The sequence below is a fragment of the Mastomys coucha genome, unplaced genomic scaffold (assembly GCF_008632895.1).
Source record: "Mastomys coucha isolate ucsf_1 unplaced genomic scaffold, UCSF_Mcou_1 pScaffold9, whole genome shotgun sequence".
Lineage (NCBI taxonomy): Eukaryota > Metazoa > Chordata > Mammalia > Rodentia > Muridae > Mastomys > Mastomys coucha.
The window spans coordinates 42,892,613-42,910,113 of record NW_022196915.1 but is presented as its reverse complement, the minus strand read 5'-3'; the positions used below and the strand labels follow the sequence as shown (position 1 = coordinate 42,910,113).

Genomic DNA, 17,501 nt, shown 5'->3' with positions numbered 1-17,501 from the left:
AGAGTCAACAGGGCCCAGTGGATAAGAACTTGACGTTCTGCTCCATTGGTTCTGTGGCTACCTTTTGTTAACTTGCTCCACAGCGATGTTGCGGCGTTTTGCGATGTCTTCCACTGTCTCATTGTTGGCGGATATGATTCCTACACTCTTGGCAATAGCTTTGGCTGTGATAGGGTGATCACCTGTGACCATGATAACCTAGAACACAGACAACAGAAACTCGTGGGTAGTAAGGGGCTTTGCTGGCTAAAGAGAGGTTTATGGGTGAATATTTACTAAAATATTGCCTACTCTCACAGGACCTAGAGAGTGATGGTTTTACTCATGGGCAGTTCTGGTTTTCAGACACCACTGTTTCTGAAGGATGCATTGGTCCTGTCTGGACTACCCTTCTTCCCAGGCTTCTTACGTATCCCCCAGACACTAAAAAAAAAGCCTTCCCCCTTGCCATTATTCTCATTTGTAAAGGGGCCTATAGATGTCTCCTAGAGACAGTCGTGCGCTGTTTGACTTTCATATCATGAAGACAAATGGATTATGGAAAATAAAGTACTAAAACCTTTTATTAACTATCCTAGTCTAGAGCAGTGATTCTCAACTTTGGGGGTCGTACATCAGATATCCTACATATCAGATATTTACATTACAATTTATAACAGTAGCAAAATTACAGTTTTGAAGTAGCCACGAGAGTATTTTATGGTTGGGGGGTCACAACACAAGAAACTGTATTAAAGGGACAAAGCATCAGAAGGTTGAGGACTACTGCTCTAGGGCAATCTAATGGCTGATTCATGGTCCCAGCAAGTTCTTCTCACTGTAGGTACTGTGTGGGCTCATCCCACATCCATCGTCTTGCTTTTGAGGACAGTTACTAAAAATCTCAGCAGTATAAAGGAGAAGAGGTCTAAACCAGAAATGACGACATCCACGTGGACATAACTAAAGACTGACGCTGTGCTCTGATGATTGTTCTTAGAAACAGATATAGCACACAGAGAGGAAAATAGCCCTCACCTTGATCCCTGCACTCCGACATTTGGAGACTGCATCTGGCACGGTAGACCGAGGAGGATCAATCATGGACAGAAGCCCCACAAAGCAGAGGTTGGAAGTGGGAAAGTTTACGGAGTCTACATCAAATGTGTAGTCCTGGGGAAACTCATCTGCTGGCAAGTAGAGGTGACAGAAACCTGGAAGAGAAAGGCACTCTGGGGTAAGTGAAGCCAGGATAAAGTATGACAGCAGGAAAAGATTTGGGAGATGGTTGTGTGGCGTGGTGGTGGTGGCGGACATGCTTAACGTATGGGAGGTACTAGGCAGCAGTAGCTGGGTACAAGCACAGTCTTCAGGCTCTGGGGTTGAAGTCAAAGGCATTCCTGTGTCTGGTAGACCTCCACAATCACGTGACTTCCATCAGTTTTTACATCAACTAATCCCCAGCTTGGCTCACTGCTTCTCACGGTTCAGTAAGCAGCCAAGAGGTCAAACAGGAGGCTCCTAGAGTGACTCGAGTCACATGGAGGCCAATCTTTTGTTGAAAAGATTGCTTGGTGCTGTGGGTTATGTAGTGTGTGTTCAAGTCATTAGCATCTCATTTATGCATTTTATCTGCTGTACAAACTCAAATAGCCTGTGGAAACACACATTCCACAGATTCTGAGTCAAGTGGTAAGCACTTTCATGGTGTTTAATGAACCTTATCGCCAGCCATGGGCTGTGCATCCATCATTCCGCAGCTCTGAATAGGTGCCATTCGGTCAACCCATGATTCTGACAGTGGAACACACTAACCCATCACACCGCTTCAGAGATGGTATTTCTAAACTTCCTTCCATCTCCAACATGCTCTGTCTCAGTTCCTTAGTTACCTTTCCCCTGCTCATAAAATGAGATAAGTAATCTTTTCTGAAGTCACTATTCCCTTCTAAGAAGTCTCAGGGTCTTAACACTTGCCTCGTAGAGTCCCATTGCTTGACTCTTCTTCATACTCCCAACCTTGCTCGGATCAAATACCCACTCTCTCCCTTGTTCAGTGAATTGAGAGCAGCTGCCTCTTAGTGAGACCAGTGTCTCTCCTCCCATCGCCTCCAGCAAGGATGATCCTTAAACCCTAAAGGTAACTCCGACCAGCTCACACTTGTGGCAAAGCTTTCCGTATTCTCTCCTAACTGTAAGACAGAACGTCAGTTCCTCAGCAAATATTTAAGGACTCATGGTTCCAATCTGTCTCCTCAGCCCTGTTTCCTGTACCTACTCCAGTTTACCCATCCTGCGACAGACACTGCATGGACCACTTACCTCACCATATGCATAAATCTCATCCTTTTTTTCTTCCTCTTGTCCTCTGCAGTGATTTCTTCTGTAAAGTCTCTGGCTATGTCTGGAATCAACCTCACTCTCTTCAGTGTTATCTCTGCCATGCTTCTCTTTTGTTTATATATGGTTTTCTTTTTTTCAATGCTGGGGATTGACCCCAGGACCTCACACACATTAGGCAAATGCACCACCACTGAACTGCACTCCAGCCTACCATATTCTTCTTTATATGATCCATGTGATGCCATGGCTATTCTGCTGGTTAGTGACACTTCCTTCATAACTCTCAGGAGGTGAATGCAGATGTTCTATTACACTCACCCAGCACGCGCTCGCCCAGACCACCCAGCTCCATGTAGGCTGTGTGGAAGGCATTGGCAGAGCTCTTGTCCAGTGGCTGCTCCTGGCCATTGATCATGATGGTGCTGCACTTCTCTAAGATCCTCTCTGGGGCCCCTTTCATCACCATGAGGAAGCGTTTGTCATTAGGGTCCTCTGTCTCATGTATGGAGAGCTGGGAGGACATGGATTGGGCAGGTTAGCAATGGCATCTTATCCATGGCTCTTCCAGTTAGCAACAGGACAAGCAGGGGGAACATCGTTTTCTTGCTATTTGCCCTCAGACGATAAAAGAGGAGGAGGAATCATAACACTCCCGAGTATAGCCCATCTTTTGGTATTTGTAACTAATTAAAAAGCTAGATTTGGGTGACCCAGAAGGGCATGGTGAGCTGGAACCTACACTAGGTACAGCTTGTGTTTTAGACACTGGCCCTTTAAAGCCCTTTGAGGAAGCCAGGTGTGCTCATGTTCGAGTAAAACTATGGACAATGGTGTTGTGAGAGTTGGGACTAGAAGAACCCTCGTCTCACTTCTCCCTCCTAGTGGTGAGCAGCCATAGTTTGTAGGTGCACATGTATTTACGTGTCTGAGTGCACATGGGTACGCAGGTGCACATTACCTCTGTGTGTGTATGTGGTTCACAAGCACATGTGTGCCTGTGCCTGTGCATGTGTGTGTGTTCCACCTTGGTTTCTGAGGATCTCTTGTTGGCTTGGAGTTGACCCACTGGCTACACTGGTTGACCAGTGATTTGTGTGTCTCTGCCTCCCAGATCCCACTTTTCACATGGGTCCTTGTGTTTGCCAGGCAAGCACTTGGCTGACTTCGGCTTCTCTCCAGCCTTGAGCAGCCACTTGTAAATGCTGAGCTGCCAAGGTCAGTAGGGATCCCTGTGCATCCCTGACTCAGGATGGATCTAGTTTTACAATCTGGACATAAGGGGAGATGGCGGAAATGTAGAGAAGGCACTGTTACAAGCAGCCATTGCTTCTCCTTTCTTCTTTTTTAAAATAATGCTTAATAGGAATTAAACTCGGAGCTTTGCAAATGCAAGGTAAACTCTCTACTATTGAATCAGATGCTCCAGGCCAGGAAGCTTTTGAAATCTTTTTGGAGAAAATATGATATACAGAAAATTGCCACCACTTTGGGATTAATAGTTGATTTAAATCAATAGTTGCTAGACTCTGAGTTAACAAAAATAAATATAACTTTTAAAAAATAATAGAAAGAAAATAAGTTTGCCAGATCTTTTTTTTTTAGTGACCAAGAAAAAGCATCAAGTCAACCAATTAAATCAAAACTTAACCCAACCCAATCTAACCCAAACCAAAGAGCCTCCTGTGTTGATTACCATTATCACCGTCATTTTCTGAATGGTAGGGTGGAGCTCAGTGGCAGAGTTTGCCTAACACATGCGAGACGCCATGGTTTAATCCCCAGCACCACCAAGAAAAAGCTCTTGAACAAGGTGTGCTGGCACATGTCATGGTCACACAATGATTACATTACCTACCATGACTACATTTATTATTCAAAGCCCAAGTCACACCCCTCACTCAGCCTGGGACTCTGCAGGAAATCCGATCTGAAGTAGGAAATGGGGCAGACAAGATATGGGTCTGAATTGAAGAGGACAGTTATGATTGGTTGCTGCCTTTGTTGGAGCGATTCAAGGCAACGAGGCAATGATGGCCATGTTCTTCTTGAACAATGGGTAGAAGGGAGGTCCCTGTCAATATCATATGGAATAGAAGTAAAACATAATTTGGCTGTCTCCTTCAAGGGCAGTCTCAGGAAAGTTTTCTTTATGTGGCTTGCATGACATTTCTGCATCTGTGAGGAAGACTGTAAAGATTCTAGTGACTGTCAAAACTGGTCACCTAGACACTGTGAGACTGTGATCACAATACGTTCTAAGGGTTTTCTATTTCTATTCTACACATTTGGATTCACTGGTCTTACCTCATAGGTCTGTTACAAGAATTAAGTGAGATAAAATAGATAAAGTTCCTGGTTTATATAGTTGTTTCTTATATCCTTAGGAGATTGGCTCCAGAACCCAAGAATATTAAAATCTAAGTTGCCACTCATACCCATTATATTACAGGAGTATTCATACAGGAGCTGGGCACATTTCCCATAATCCTTAAATAACCTGCAGATGACTTACACTATCTAATATGTCAGTGCTATGTAAACAGAGAGTGTTCCAAGTCAGTCAGTCAGTCAGTCACTTAGTCAGTCAGTCAGTCAGTCTGAGCACACATGTAGGACACATGGACTGTTCTTAGGAGCAGCAGATCCTAAGAAGCTCTTTGCTTTTCTTTCTCTACTTTACTTCAGGGATGGCAAGGTTGGCTTTATGTCTTTTGTTGGTTATTAGAAAAGAGGGGGAGGGGAGGGGAGAAAAAGAGAAGGAGGAGGAAGAGGAGGAGGAGGAGGAAGAAGAAGAGGAGGAAGAGGAAGAAGAGGAGGAGGAAGAGGAAGAAGAGGAGGAAGAGAAGAGGACAACAGCAACACTGGCAAACCCTGGCCTGTTTGACCAATGCTCGTGCCCACATCTCCCACCCCCTAAGGTCTTTTGAAGCCAGGTCTGGTCTAGAATATAGATTAACAGTAGTTGTGTTGTTCTAGTGACAAACAAAGATTGCCAGTTGTGAAGGGAAACTCACCTGAAATTTGTTGGTAGAATTAAAAGGAATTTCAGCCACTTTGTGGTTGCTTTTCCTAATTCCCATCACATCGCCCAAAACAACCTCTGAGAACTTTAGCAGAGCAGTTTCCGAGGCATCTCCAACCACAATTCTCTGGGAATCAAGAGGCAAATGTTTACAGCGCATCACCCCCTAGTTCTTTTGTGACTGTTTTCAACAGACCAACTTGCCTTTAGCACACCAACCAACATGTGGTTGACTGAGCTTATCGCCTAGCTGAAGAGACAAGTGATTGAGCCAGGACCATGGTAAGAACATAAAGCAATGGCGCCACCTACAGGCACGATGGAAGTTTGAACAAGCGGGTGCTCTGCTATGGAATGGGGTTTCCTGAGCTACATGGAAAAACGCCTCCCAGAATGCACTGCCAAGGGTAGATGTACAGGTATGTGTGGTAAGACAGTAAGCAGTCTGTCATCAAAACTCAAGTAGCAGAAAACAGGGACTCACAGAAAAAAATTATGCTAACTTCGGTGAAGGTAAGACCAATCAGTATTTAAAAAATTTAGTGGCAGATGAAAAAGATGGAAAGAAAAGCTAAAAGGGGGAGGCCAGCGAGAGGTGGTCCGACAACTTAGATGCAAGTACTGATCATAATAGAAGTGTAAAGTTGTGTACATTTCAAACCTACAACAGGGGTGGGGGGGTACTTGGTGGATAGAAGAAAATCAAAGACAATTTCCAAAACCTTTGGCCCAAAGACAAGTAGAATGACTATGTCAGTGCAAACATTTTGACCTCCTGTTGACTGGAAGCCAGGCTGGGCACAGAAATAACAAGGGGACAAATCAGCTTTGTTGGGGAGAGGGAAGGGAGGAGGAGAGAGAGAAGAGAACAGAGGGGAGGGGGAAGAGAGAAACAGAGAGGGGGAGGGAGAAGAGGAAGGTAGGGATGTGGTTCTTATTCAGTGTCCCACAACCACTTAACAGACGTCCTGTATTGTAGTCAAGAGGAGGATGTGCTAAGTAAGATCAGACCTCTCAGTTCTATCCAATTGCATTTCGTAGTTCAGCAAATAACATTTGGGTATCAGGGAACTCTAATTATGTCCACTTAGCTTCCAGCAGTCAGGAAATCAAGTTCAACACATTCTGGGAATGAGAAGGAATTTGGATTTCTGACAAGCATCCTTGTAACTTTTCAGTGATAGATGGAGCGAAGAAGACCTTTTGCTCATCTCCAGAGTCAGATTTGCTCTTACCAGAGCAAACTTTGCCCAGTGGAAGAGACTAAATCAAGCACACAAGTAGAACATAGTGGAACCTAGTACAGCCTGTGATATAGGACCTACAGCCTTACCTTCATGATGGGGACATTCTCCTGGCCTGGTCTGAACTCTGCTCGGTTACACAGTGTTATTATCTTGGACAAGGAAGCCCAGGTTCCAGAGCTTTGGTCAAAGGCTTGCTCTGGACACAGAAAAAGAACACAGTGGTTAATACGGGTGATGGGTCTGACAGGCCTGAGTCATACCCTCACATAAGGCCCGTTTGCTTGGGTCCTTGTCTTTGGGTTTGGATGCTCCACAAAACTCACTTGTCTGGTTTTCACTTGTATCAGCCACAAAGATCTGGTTGTCAAACCACAAGTGAGCCACGGTCATCCTGTTCTGGGTCAGGGTCCCTGTCTTATCTGAGCAGATAATGGAGGTGGAGCCGAGAGTCTCCACTGCTTCCAGGTTCTTCACCAGGCAGTTCTTCTTAGCCATCCGTTTTGCTGTCAGCGACAGGGTAACCTAGCAAGAGGGGAGAAGGATGCTTTGGGGAGGACAATCATTTTGAACTCAGCCTGTCTGGCACTGACTTTCAGGAGAGAATTAGGCAAGAGGTGGTAGGACAGCTACAAATCTGGATTAGTGAGGTGAACCACCCCAAAGCCCTATTAACCACAATCTTAAAAAATAGATTAAATATAGGACACTTTTATTATCTCTATATTCTTTGAAGAAAGTGCTCTAGAAGTCCACAGGCAGCAAAGACAACTCATGCAATTCAACACATGGAATTCAAAAGTGAGCCCAGTTAGCTGGGGTGTGGTAAGTTGCTTGCCTAGCATTCATGGGGTGCTGGGTTTAATCTCCAAAACCACAAAATGAAACAAAAAACCAGGAGTGAGACTTGGGACTCAAAAACACTCTTCTCCTGTCTTTGGTCTGGACAGCAATTGGCCACTGCTTACGTAGTTAAACATGAATCCTCTCTCCTTTCCCATGGGCCTCCACAGCAGACTGGGGAAGAGGGAGCTTTTGTCTAAGGATTGAGTTAGATGGGCCTGGGTAAAAGGAGACAGGAGAGCCAGGGCTAAGTCTGAGGCTAACCTTGGGGTAAGGAAGAGCTTGGACTCCTTTATAAAAAGGGTGGAGAAAAGAGATTTTAGAAAAGCAATCAGGGGAATGTATTGAGTTCAGAAATTCTATAAATAGGAGCTCAAAATTTATCTTCTCTGGATAAAAAGGGGTGCGAAATAACCTATGTGAACTAACCTAGGTCTCCTGAAAATGTAAAGTTTCTAGGGCAATGCATCCAGATGTTAGAAACACCACAGTTCTTAAGGACAACCACTCCATGAAACCGTCCCAAGGTGGTCTCTGGAGAGGAGGGTGTGTTGCTCTGCACATGGGGGGAGCTGTGGCCCTACAGCCACCGTGGTAGGTGCCAAGAGGCTCTCTAACAGCATAAACTCACAGTGACAGTAGCCAGGAGGCCCTCTGGCACATTGGCCACAATGATGCTAATGAGGAAGATGATGGCATCAAGGACGTAGTACTTCATGCACACTGCAGTGATGAAGAAAATGATGCCGATGGACACAGCCACTCCTGCCACAATATGGACAAAATGCTCGATCTCAATGGCAATGGGTGTCTTCTCACTTCCAACACCTGAAGCCAAGGAGGCTATGCGCCCGATGATGGTGCGATCACCCGTGTTGATGACAACGCCAGTCGCCGTACCTACAGGGAGAAAGACATTTTACTCCAGGAGTTCTGCTCACAGCCCTCTCTGGAGGCCTGCACAGGGAGCCAGCACATGACAACACAAAGGCTAATACGAGTGGTTCGTTCCCCTCAATTCTGCATTTTTTTTTTTCTGGGAAAAGCTTTAGAGCAACAGACTGGAGGGATGAAAACCTCAGACAAGAGGAAGAGGCACACACTCCTGAGAGTCAGTCGGCCTTACCTTCCAGGCATGTTGTAGAATAGAAGCCTATGTTCTTAGTTTCCAAGGGGTTTTCATGGGTAAACTCAGTTGAACGAGCCTGGGGCTCAGATTCCCCCGTGAGAGAGGAGTTATCTACCTGAAAGGAAATTTGAAAGTAATTCAAAATTAGCTACTTTAATCCCGACTTTTTCTTCAAAATAGAGCGAGAGTTGTGGGGCGCCTCCCAGCGGTCTCCTGGAGGAAGATGTCCTTGTACTCACTTTGCACCCTTGGGAAAACACCAGTCTGATGTCTGCAGGGATCTGGTCCCCTCCTTTAATCTCCACAACGTCCCCCACCACCAGCTGTTCTGCTGGAATGACCTTCTTTTCTGCATCTCGGATGACAAGAGCTTGCTGTGGAAGAAAGCCATGGCAGACACCTGAGTGTCTGGGGAGCACTGTGACCTTCCCCTATGAAACCCCAGAGTGAGGGCTGTGAACCCATAACTGTCAGAGTGGAGAGGGCAAAACTACTGACTGGTTCACAGTTGTTTATGGGATCCTGAGAACTATTCTTTTTCTTGAGGTCTGCTTTTGGAACCAGAAAAGTCTATCATTGCTTGACAGATAGACCACGGCAGATGATGAAGGCAAGCCCTCCCCACCTCCAGGATGGCCAGGCAGGTAAGAAGCAGCCAAAGAGCTAGACTCCTGCTGAGATGGGGGAACATTAATGAAGGAGTACCCTGCTTCCTTCTTGCTGTTGCAGGACGCATCTCTTGTACCCAGAATCTTCCCTTCTAGCCTGCAGTTCTTTCATTCAGGGTCAGAGAGGTGTCCTAGCTATGGACTTGGACACAAGGAATTCTGGGAGAAAAATGTAGACTAGATGGATTTCCTTGTTGGTGAGGAATATTCTAGAACCGTCTGAGAAGTTGTCTAAAATGGTTCAGAACAGGTTGCACAATGACCAATGTTCTGTCCTGCTTTTCCCTGAACTGAGCTTTTTCCTTGATCTCACTTCAACCCCATAACCATCTCAACTCTGTGATGAACTAGGATTCAGAGATGTGAGCTAATTTGACCACTATGCCCCAGACAAGCAAGGAGTGAGGCCACAGCTGCCTCTTTACCCAGAATTCAGGAAGAGGCCAGAGTTGCATGGCTCCTACTCACCTGGGGGATCATCTTACTAAAGCTTGCCATAATGTTGGTACTTTTGGCTTCTTGGTAATAAGCAAAAACCCCCGTTAAAATAACGACCAGGACAAGTATGGCACCCAAATAGACCTGGATGGGGAGAAGAGGCAGCAGTCAAAGAAACAGATAACCCAAATCCGAAACAGTCTAGCCTGACTAACAGTGTGACACCCAAGTGGAAAATTCCTACCTGATTTCATGTGACAAGTCACAAATACAGAGATGCTAAAAGTATTGCTGAGAATCACCTTCAGGCTATGAAGATGAGTGTAAATGAAGGAAATGAATTTTGTGCTAACGTTCAGATATCTCTTTTTATATACACATATTCACCACCCTACCCCTAGTCTGAAATCTAGAAATGATTTTTTGTTGCTCATTTTCTTTGGCAATCAATTATTCTCTGCCCCAGTGCCAGCCTGAGGACCATGGATATGTCCTCCAAAGATGTGCCCATCTGGTATTTAACATCAGTGGCCACAAACAACACCTAGATTTTGGCAGCTGGTTTCTTTCTCTTAGTGTAGTATTATCCAGTTCAATTCTTTGGGCTTGGCACGGGTTGTGAGCAGGTACAGCTGACCTCCATAGGAAAAGGAGAGATTAGCTTTGAGGGAAGAGCATTCCAAAAATACTTCATGGTGATTTTCTTCCTCATTACAGACTAAGTGTTTTGTCTGTATTCTAAAATCCACCTCTATATTGTCTGAAAATGAGATACCACTCATGGCTGGCAGAATTTCCCCATATTCACCACTGCCTGGTGGGTGGTAAAATCCTAGCTTTAGCCTAGCACTGAGTCCACTGATGGCTACCCCCAAATGACTGCTTCTTTCTGGAATCAAGAGAAACCCAGGAGGGTTGCTTACATTGTCTAATGATGCGGTATTGTTGACATACTGGATCACGAATGCAATCCAGCACAAGGCAGCACCTATCCACAGAAGGATGGAAAAGCCCCCCACCATCTGCTTGAGAAACTTGATAATCTCTGGAGTTTGCTTGGGAGGGGTAAGGGCGTTGGGCCCATCCCGAGCCAGGAGCTCCGCAGCTCTGATACTGGAGAGACCCTGAAAAGGCCAAGAAAAACATACATAGAAACAAACAGTTGCTCCCTATGTTTCTGCAGGTTGTTGTAAGGTATTAAGACTGCCCAAGAAGGCCCTGAAAAAGTGAATTATACCTTGTTCTCCCAACTCCCAAGTGCTTTGGCACATGTGTGTGCCACCACGCCCACCACAAACTATCATAGAAAACACCTTGTGCATATCTTTTCTTCCTAATTATGTTTAAGCTAGGGGCAATCTCTCTGTTTTGTTCATTTTTGAGTCTCCTGTATGATCTAATGCTTTTGCTTGGTAGTGAGGCACTGACCCACTCACCATGGCCCTTCTTCTTGCTGCTCTTTTTCCAGAACTCCTTTTCTCAGTAACAGTTGAACATTTCTGCAAGGCCATACTAGAGACATTTCTAATAGTACCTATGATAGTCCCATGCATACCGAACACATACAAATCCTTTCCATTGTCCTTATTCCTGAACAACACAGCAGAACACCTATTTACACTGCATCTGAAGTACATTACATGTAAATGATCTAGAGATGCTTTAAAGTATGAGGGAGGGGATGTATCTGTCACATGCGAAGAGTGTGCCATGACACAAGGGACTTCAGTGTTTTTGGATTCTGGAACAGAGAGTTCAAAATAAAACTCACTGCTGTCTCTGCTGTATTCTTTGCCTTCTCACTTCCACCCACCCATCACCTAACCTCCTCTTGCCTCTAACATGGCAAACAAGATTGGAAGTTAAGTCAGATCCTCTTAATCACGTGCCATCTATCTGTCTGTCTGCCTGCCTGCCTGTCTATCTATCCATCTACCTATATCTTGAGTCTGTTTCTCCCACCTCTCTCTGTCTCTCTGTCTCTCTCTGTCTCTGTCTCTCTGTCTCCCTCTCTGTCTCTGTCTGTCTGTCTGTCTGTCTGTCTCTCTCTCTCTCTTTGTCTGTCTGTCTTTGTGGGCTACCCTGTTTTGGACCTTCATTTCAATCCTAACTTTTTGTTCCATTTTTTTTTTTACAGCTTTTATCACACACACATACATACACACACACACACACACACACACACACACACCCATTTTTTTCAGACCAGATTTTTTTTTAGTCACATTACTTTCATCTAGAAGTTGTGTCTGCTATTACAATTACTGTAGCTCCTCTGCCTCATCTCAACATGGAAGAGTGTGATGATTTCAGTGAGGCTTTTCTTAGCCACCTCTCTACCTCACCTTTCCTTAGTCCTTCACACACACACACACACACACACACACACACACATGCATGCATCAATCTTGCAAACCCAGATTGCTCCTGCCACACTCTTACCCTATCTGACCCCAGGGTATTCCTCAGACCTATATCTGGACAGTCATTCTGAGTCCCATTCAGACACTAGAGGCTGTTCTGGTCCCTCTGTTCAGAAATTACCTAGCTCTCATTGTGTAGTTTCAAACTCTCCACTGTCACCCCAGTTGTATAAAGCGAATGTTAAGCTTTCTCACACATCTGCTGCCTTAACTCCAGGATTGCCTACTCCCGTTTCCTCTCCTGCCAGGCCACAGTGAACCACATAGTAAGTTTTTTCTTTTTTACATTTGAAAATGTAAATGAATATTCATTTTCTGCCAAGAGGTTTGAATTTTGGCCAGAGAGATAGTTCAGTGGATAAGAGCACTGGCTGCCCAGGCTTGGTTATCAGCACCCATAGGACAATGCGCAGCCATATGTAACAGCCCCAGGGGATCTGATGCCCCCTTCTGCTCTCCGTAGATACTGCCTGCATACATGTGATGCATTCATTACATGCACAGCCCAAACCACTCATACACATAAAAATAACAAACAAACAAATGCTCTTTAAAAAGAGGCTCAAACCTTTGAAATTGAACTTGGATTTGAATCCACAGAAGGAAACAAGACTTTTGTAGTGATGAATTTGTAAAGTTCTAAAGTGCTCTGATACCTTTGGCCCTGAGATGGAGACTCTGGGACCTTACTTTCTAACAATGGCCTCCCCAGCCTCCAATAAAAAGAATCCCGTGCACCATTTTACTTCATAAAGCAACTTCTGGTCATGATCTTAAGGAAGGTCTGTATCATTCTGGGGACCACAGCTCCCCTTGCTGTTTATGCCTGGGCATCTAGCTCAGTAGATGAGCCTGCTGTGGCCTTGGGTCAGGTACTCCAGGTCCAGCAGGTAGAGTGGCTTGTCTTAGGGTCCAGCCATATAGAAAATGGATAGTTTCACAGCTGTGGCCTTAAGTCACCCACAGCCTGAGCACATCAGCATTCATTTTTGTACAGTCAGGATGCTTGCTCCCCCAGACCTTCAGTCCCCTGATGGCTTACCTGGATGATGTTTGTACCATATTTCTGTTCCAATTCTATATTACTGAGTCTGTGGTCATCCTGAAATTCACAGAAGGAAAGAGTAAATGACATTATTCCAAAAGACTCCACCAACTTTAAAATCTGGAAGTGGCACTGAGGCTAGGAGGGGCCTGGAAGGTTATCGAGGAGGGGAGAAGGCCATGCCGTGAGTAGCTGGTTCAGGGGACCCTTGTCTGCTCCGTGAGTACACACGGTGCCATTGACACCCACACACTGTCCTTGGTTTTTATGAGCAATAGAATGCCTACTTGCCTCAATCTGTCCCCCATCTTATGCAAGCCCTGGAACTGTCATCGTGTAGCTATGAGTTAGTTGGATACTTCATTCAGACCTGGATTCTGAGACTGGCTGGAGGTGATAAGCAAAGCCAAAGTGGGGTGATGCCACGCACACCTGCGTGATGGCGGTATTTGAGGTGAAAAACTTCAAGGAAAGTCAGCCTCCTGCCTCCGCACTGTTGCCTGGCACCCCAAACTCAGAGGTGGCCCAGATATGTCTTCGTACTTGTGTGCTAGGAACTCACGAAAATATCATATTCTTACAGCTAGCAAGAGAAAATTCGGACTTTGCTTTCTGACCTTCATCAAATGTTCCGACTTCCTAGCCTAACCCTGGCTTGGAATGTTAAGCCATTGATACTAACGGCCTCCAGCATTGTAAGGCATAATAGCTTACAGAATGGGCAAACTATCCCAGGGCTAGATCAGGTGAAATTCTCATTCTTAGTTAACTTAGACAAGAAGATTTGCAGTTGAATCACTCCTAGGAACTGGCCTAGCAGGTGCTTCCTGGAGCTAGCTCCCGATGGCCCAGAAAGGCAATTTAGTTGATACCTCACCTGGGCCCACCCAGCCTGTAACCATAGCAACAAGCTGAAGAGGAGCTGTTTTTTCTACTTTCTACGAGCCAGGTAATTCTCCCCAGAGCTAGCTTTCTTTCAGATTGTAATTCTCGTTTAGTTCCTGCTAAATTAACATGTATTTACTTTGCTGCCTGACTCATTGTGTTCCTAACATAGAGCTATGTACCTGTACTTTGTTTAATGTATTCTGATCATTGTACCATCTGAATTTTTTAAACCTTTCTGAATGGATTATAAAAACCTGACTCCATATTGGAAAAATACACTCAGATTTTACACCACCCGTGTGTGTAGTCTGTTTGTCAAAGCCTTATCCCGTGTCCACCTGGCCAGAATCCCGTGTCCCGCGGAACAGGGACCCCGCGAGAAATCCCGGTCCGTGGCAGGGTGAGAGCAGGAGGGAAGGGAGAGGGGGAGCAAGGCTGCGGCCGTGGCCATGTCATGGCAGTGGCTGTGGCTGCACTCTCAGCTCCTAAGAATTAGAGCAGCACAGGCTCATCATTCAGAGAGATTGGTTCCAAGGCTCTACTTTGCCACAGAGATCAAGGTTCAGGGGTACTCAAGCACCATGTCACAAACTGCAGGACCCTGTGAGGAGCTTGCGAGCGTGGAGGGGGTTTTTCCTACAATGAAGCAGGAAAATGGGCTCAGATCACGGGAATGATTTCTCTATAAATATTCATATCATAATTATAGTACAGAGCTGTATGGCTGTACGTACAGAATGCCTGTAACCTCAGGATTTAGGAGGCCCACAAACAGTATTGAGGTTCAAGGGCAGGGGTGCCACATATCAAGCATCAGTATGGACTTCATAGCAATATAGCTTATGAAAATATAAACCCCAAGCACAATATAGATAAGAAGATATACGTAAAATTAAAAAAATTAGCAGGCTTATAGGAGAGTAGGTATATATTCAAGTAGCAATCTCAAGGGAAAGTGGTGTGTCTCAATCTTAAATGTCAGAGGCACACAGGATATAATTCTTTTTGTGAGTTACCTAGTACAGCTCTTTGCTCACTTAATCCTATCCACATTCTTAACACATAGGCATTGAGTTTTCCCTCTTTAATTAGGTCTCAGCAGAATGCAGCCCAGTCTGACCTTGAACTTGTGATAGCCTTAGTCTTCTAAGTGCTGGGGTTAAAGATATTTGGAAAGAGAAAAATGAATGTCAGTCACACTGAGATTTAAACTTAGTCCAACTTCTGAGCCATGTCCTCAAATGTCTACCGGGAGCCATGCATACAACAGCCTAACAGTTTTCTTTGAAATGTTTAACAAGCACTCCAGGAAAGTTAAACAGCTCTGACGTCTAGTATTTGTTGGTTCCTCATGAGGCTCTCACCATGCCAAGTTCCCCAGTAGTGAACAATTGGCAACCTAGCCTGAATTTGCGAAAGTCTGGCAGTAGCCCAACAAGCACAGGGCTTTGTGGTCTGCCAATGAACTGCAGGGATAACCCAGCACAACCTCAAGCTCCCTTTGACCTTCCTAAAAGGATAGCTTACATTTCACATCCCAGGTAGCTGTTCATTAAAGCCATCAGCTTTAATAACCCAGTGGTATAATATTACCCTTCCATAAAGAAACTTAACTTCTAAAACATAGCTCATTGCCTCCTCACAGACTTCGAAAACTGTTTCCCAGTTTACATGGGGGAAAGCGGGTGTGTGTGTGTGGTGGGGTGGGGGGTGGTGGTAGGGAGTTTCCATAGCTTGATTGTGCCCAATTACAGCTCAGTCCTAGAGAAGGGCTTAGATTGAGACTACGATAGTGCAACCCAAGCCCAACATTTCTCCTCTAGTGCAGTTTTTTCCAGGAATACATAACACCTCACAAGGTGAATGAGAGGAATGGGCTCTGCCTCTGAGTTTTACAGTTAACCTCCCGGTCCTGTCTAGGACTGCCTCCAACCAGAACTCAGGAATCTGGCTGCAAGGATAGAGGAGGCCACAGGAGAACAGGGCACAACAAGTAAAGATATCATTACACTCTAATAACAAACAGACAGACAAACCAACCAACCAACAAGAAGATTGTACTTCTAAGATATTCCAAGCCATTGGCTCCATTTTTTTTTCCCTTTACCAGAGTAGAGTTATAGCGACAAATTCTCTGGTGAGGGGGTACCAGACTCTTTTGCCTTCAGGGGACTGACCAGATCAAGTTCTTTCTTCAGCTCCTCCTCGTGACTCTTGTTGGGTTCTGAGTCTTTGTTCTTCGCTCCCTTGAACTTTTTGTCATCTCTCTGGTCTGCCGGCTTGACATCTTTAGTTCCATTGAGCTCTACAGAATAAATTTCTGTTTTCTGGAAGAGAAGCAGAGGTGCAAATATTAGCTCCAGATAGGTTTTCTTGAGGAGGTGTCTAGTTCCTCTCAGAGGGTGTGGAGATCCCCAGAGGAAAAAAGAGTGCTGGCCCCTTCATCTCCACCTGGAGAGGAAGTGGAAGAACCAACTGTGGAAAGTCTCCATCCTTCCCTCAAAAAAAAAAAATCCCTTCTCTGTGGAGACAGGAGCCTCGTCTGGTACAGCCCCCGCAGCATCTTTTCAAGAGACCCCTTCTGTGGGGGGGAGGGGTAGGTGGGAAAGTTATCATTTTTCCCTAGCACCTTGGTCCATGGGTCACACCGTCTGTGTCACCTCTCTTCATAAGGAAGCGGTGAAGTTTTAAATAGGCTCACTGCAAGCGTTGCTTTTCAGACCACCTTGCATCCAACAGAACCCAAGGGTCATCTCCAAACTGCAGCTTGCTGTGCGGCTGGCTTAGCAACCCTGAGGGCCCTTCTTATGCATCTATACTAACTTCTATACACTGTCTGCCCCAATTTTTTTTACCATATATTCCCCCCCCCCCTCTCTCTCTCTCTCTCTTCCGAGACAGGGTTCTCTGTGTAGCTTTGGCTGTCCTGGAACTCACTCTGTAGTCCAGGCTGGCCTCGAACTCAGAAATCTGCTTGCCTCTGCCTCCCAAGTGCTGATTAAAAAACGTGCACCACCACCGCCCAGCTCCATATATATATTCTTGGCAGCAGGGAGTGAGTTCAGTGTTAAGATCGCCCACCTCCTATTATCCCAAGACCAGGCATTTCTTTTTCTTTTTCCTGTGCTTCCCGATGCTCGTCTAAGGTCCCCACTAAACGTGGAGATATCACGCACCCGGTGCATACTGTGGCTGGTGGTCCAACCCGCTGGCAAACAATGTAAGACACCAGATGCTGGAGTTCTGAGGAGAGCCCGGTAGGTGTGAGGATGCGCGTTGCTTTAGTGGCGCGCTGGACTGTGGTTCGCAGAGACAAGTTCGATCTTTTGGTGGCGGCGGTCCTGGCCGCGGCGGTGTGCAGGTCCGGGTCCCAGAGCAGTGACAGCGACGATGTTGGCGTGACAGCGACGATGTTGGCGTTACAGAGACAAGGAGCTAACCCGGACCCAGCACGCACCTCCGCGGCCGATCGCCAGCCG

The 17,501-nt window shown here is 45.6% G+C and overlaps 1 protein-coding gene and 1 long non-coding RNA gene across 2 annotated transcripts in view; one reads left to right on the top strand and one right to left on the bottom strand.

Moving 5' to 3' along the window:
• LOC116085110 overlaps nt 1-1,210 on the top strand; it is a 22,176-nt gene extending 20,966 nt beyond the window's left edge. The window contains exon 4 of the long non-coding RNA XR_004116425.1: nt 980-1,210. This is a non-coding gene — a long non-coding RNA (uncharacterized LOC116085110). The remainder of the gene's footprint in view (nt 1-979) is intronic.
• Atp12a (ATPase H+/K+ transporting non-gastric alpha2 subunit) overlaps nt 1-17,501 on the bottom strand; it is a 25,158-nt gene extending 7,657 nt beyond the window's left edge. Inside the window, exons 1-14 of the mRNA XM_031362568.1 lie at nt 17,199-17,501; nt 16,200-16,349; nt 13,132-13,191; nt 10,590-10,790; nt 9,697-9,810; nt 8,800-8,934; nt 8,558-8,675; nt 8,063-8,331; nt 6,915-7,113; nt 6,678-6,787; nt 5,337-5,471; nt 2,641-2,833; nt 1,018-1,193; nt 62-198 (exon numbers count right to left, since the gene is read on the bottom strand). Of these exons, the coding sequence (XP_031218428.1) occupies nt 62-198; nt 1,018-1,193; nt 2,641-2,833; nt 5,337-5,471; nt 6,678-6,787; nt 6,915-7,113; nt 8,063-8,331; nt 8,558-8,675; nt 8,800-8,934; nt 9,697-9,810; nt 10,590-10,790; nt 13,132-13,191; nt 16,200-16,349; nt 17,199-17,207 (2,006 nt within the window). The 5' untranslated portion in view covers nt 17,208-17,501. The remainder of the gene's footprint in view (nt 1-61; nt 199-1,017; nt 1,194-2,640; nt 2,834-5,336; nt 5,472-6,677; nt 6,788-6,914; nt 7,114-8,062; nt 8,332-8,557; nt 8,676-8,799; nt 8,935-9,696; nt 9,811-10,589; nt 10,791-13,131; nt 13,192-16,199; nt 16,350-17,198) is intronic.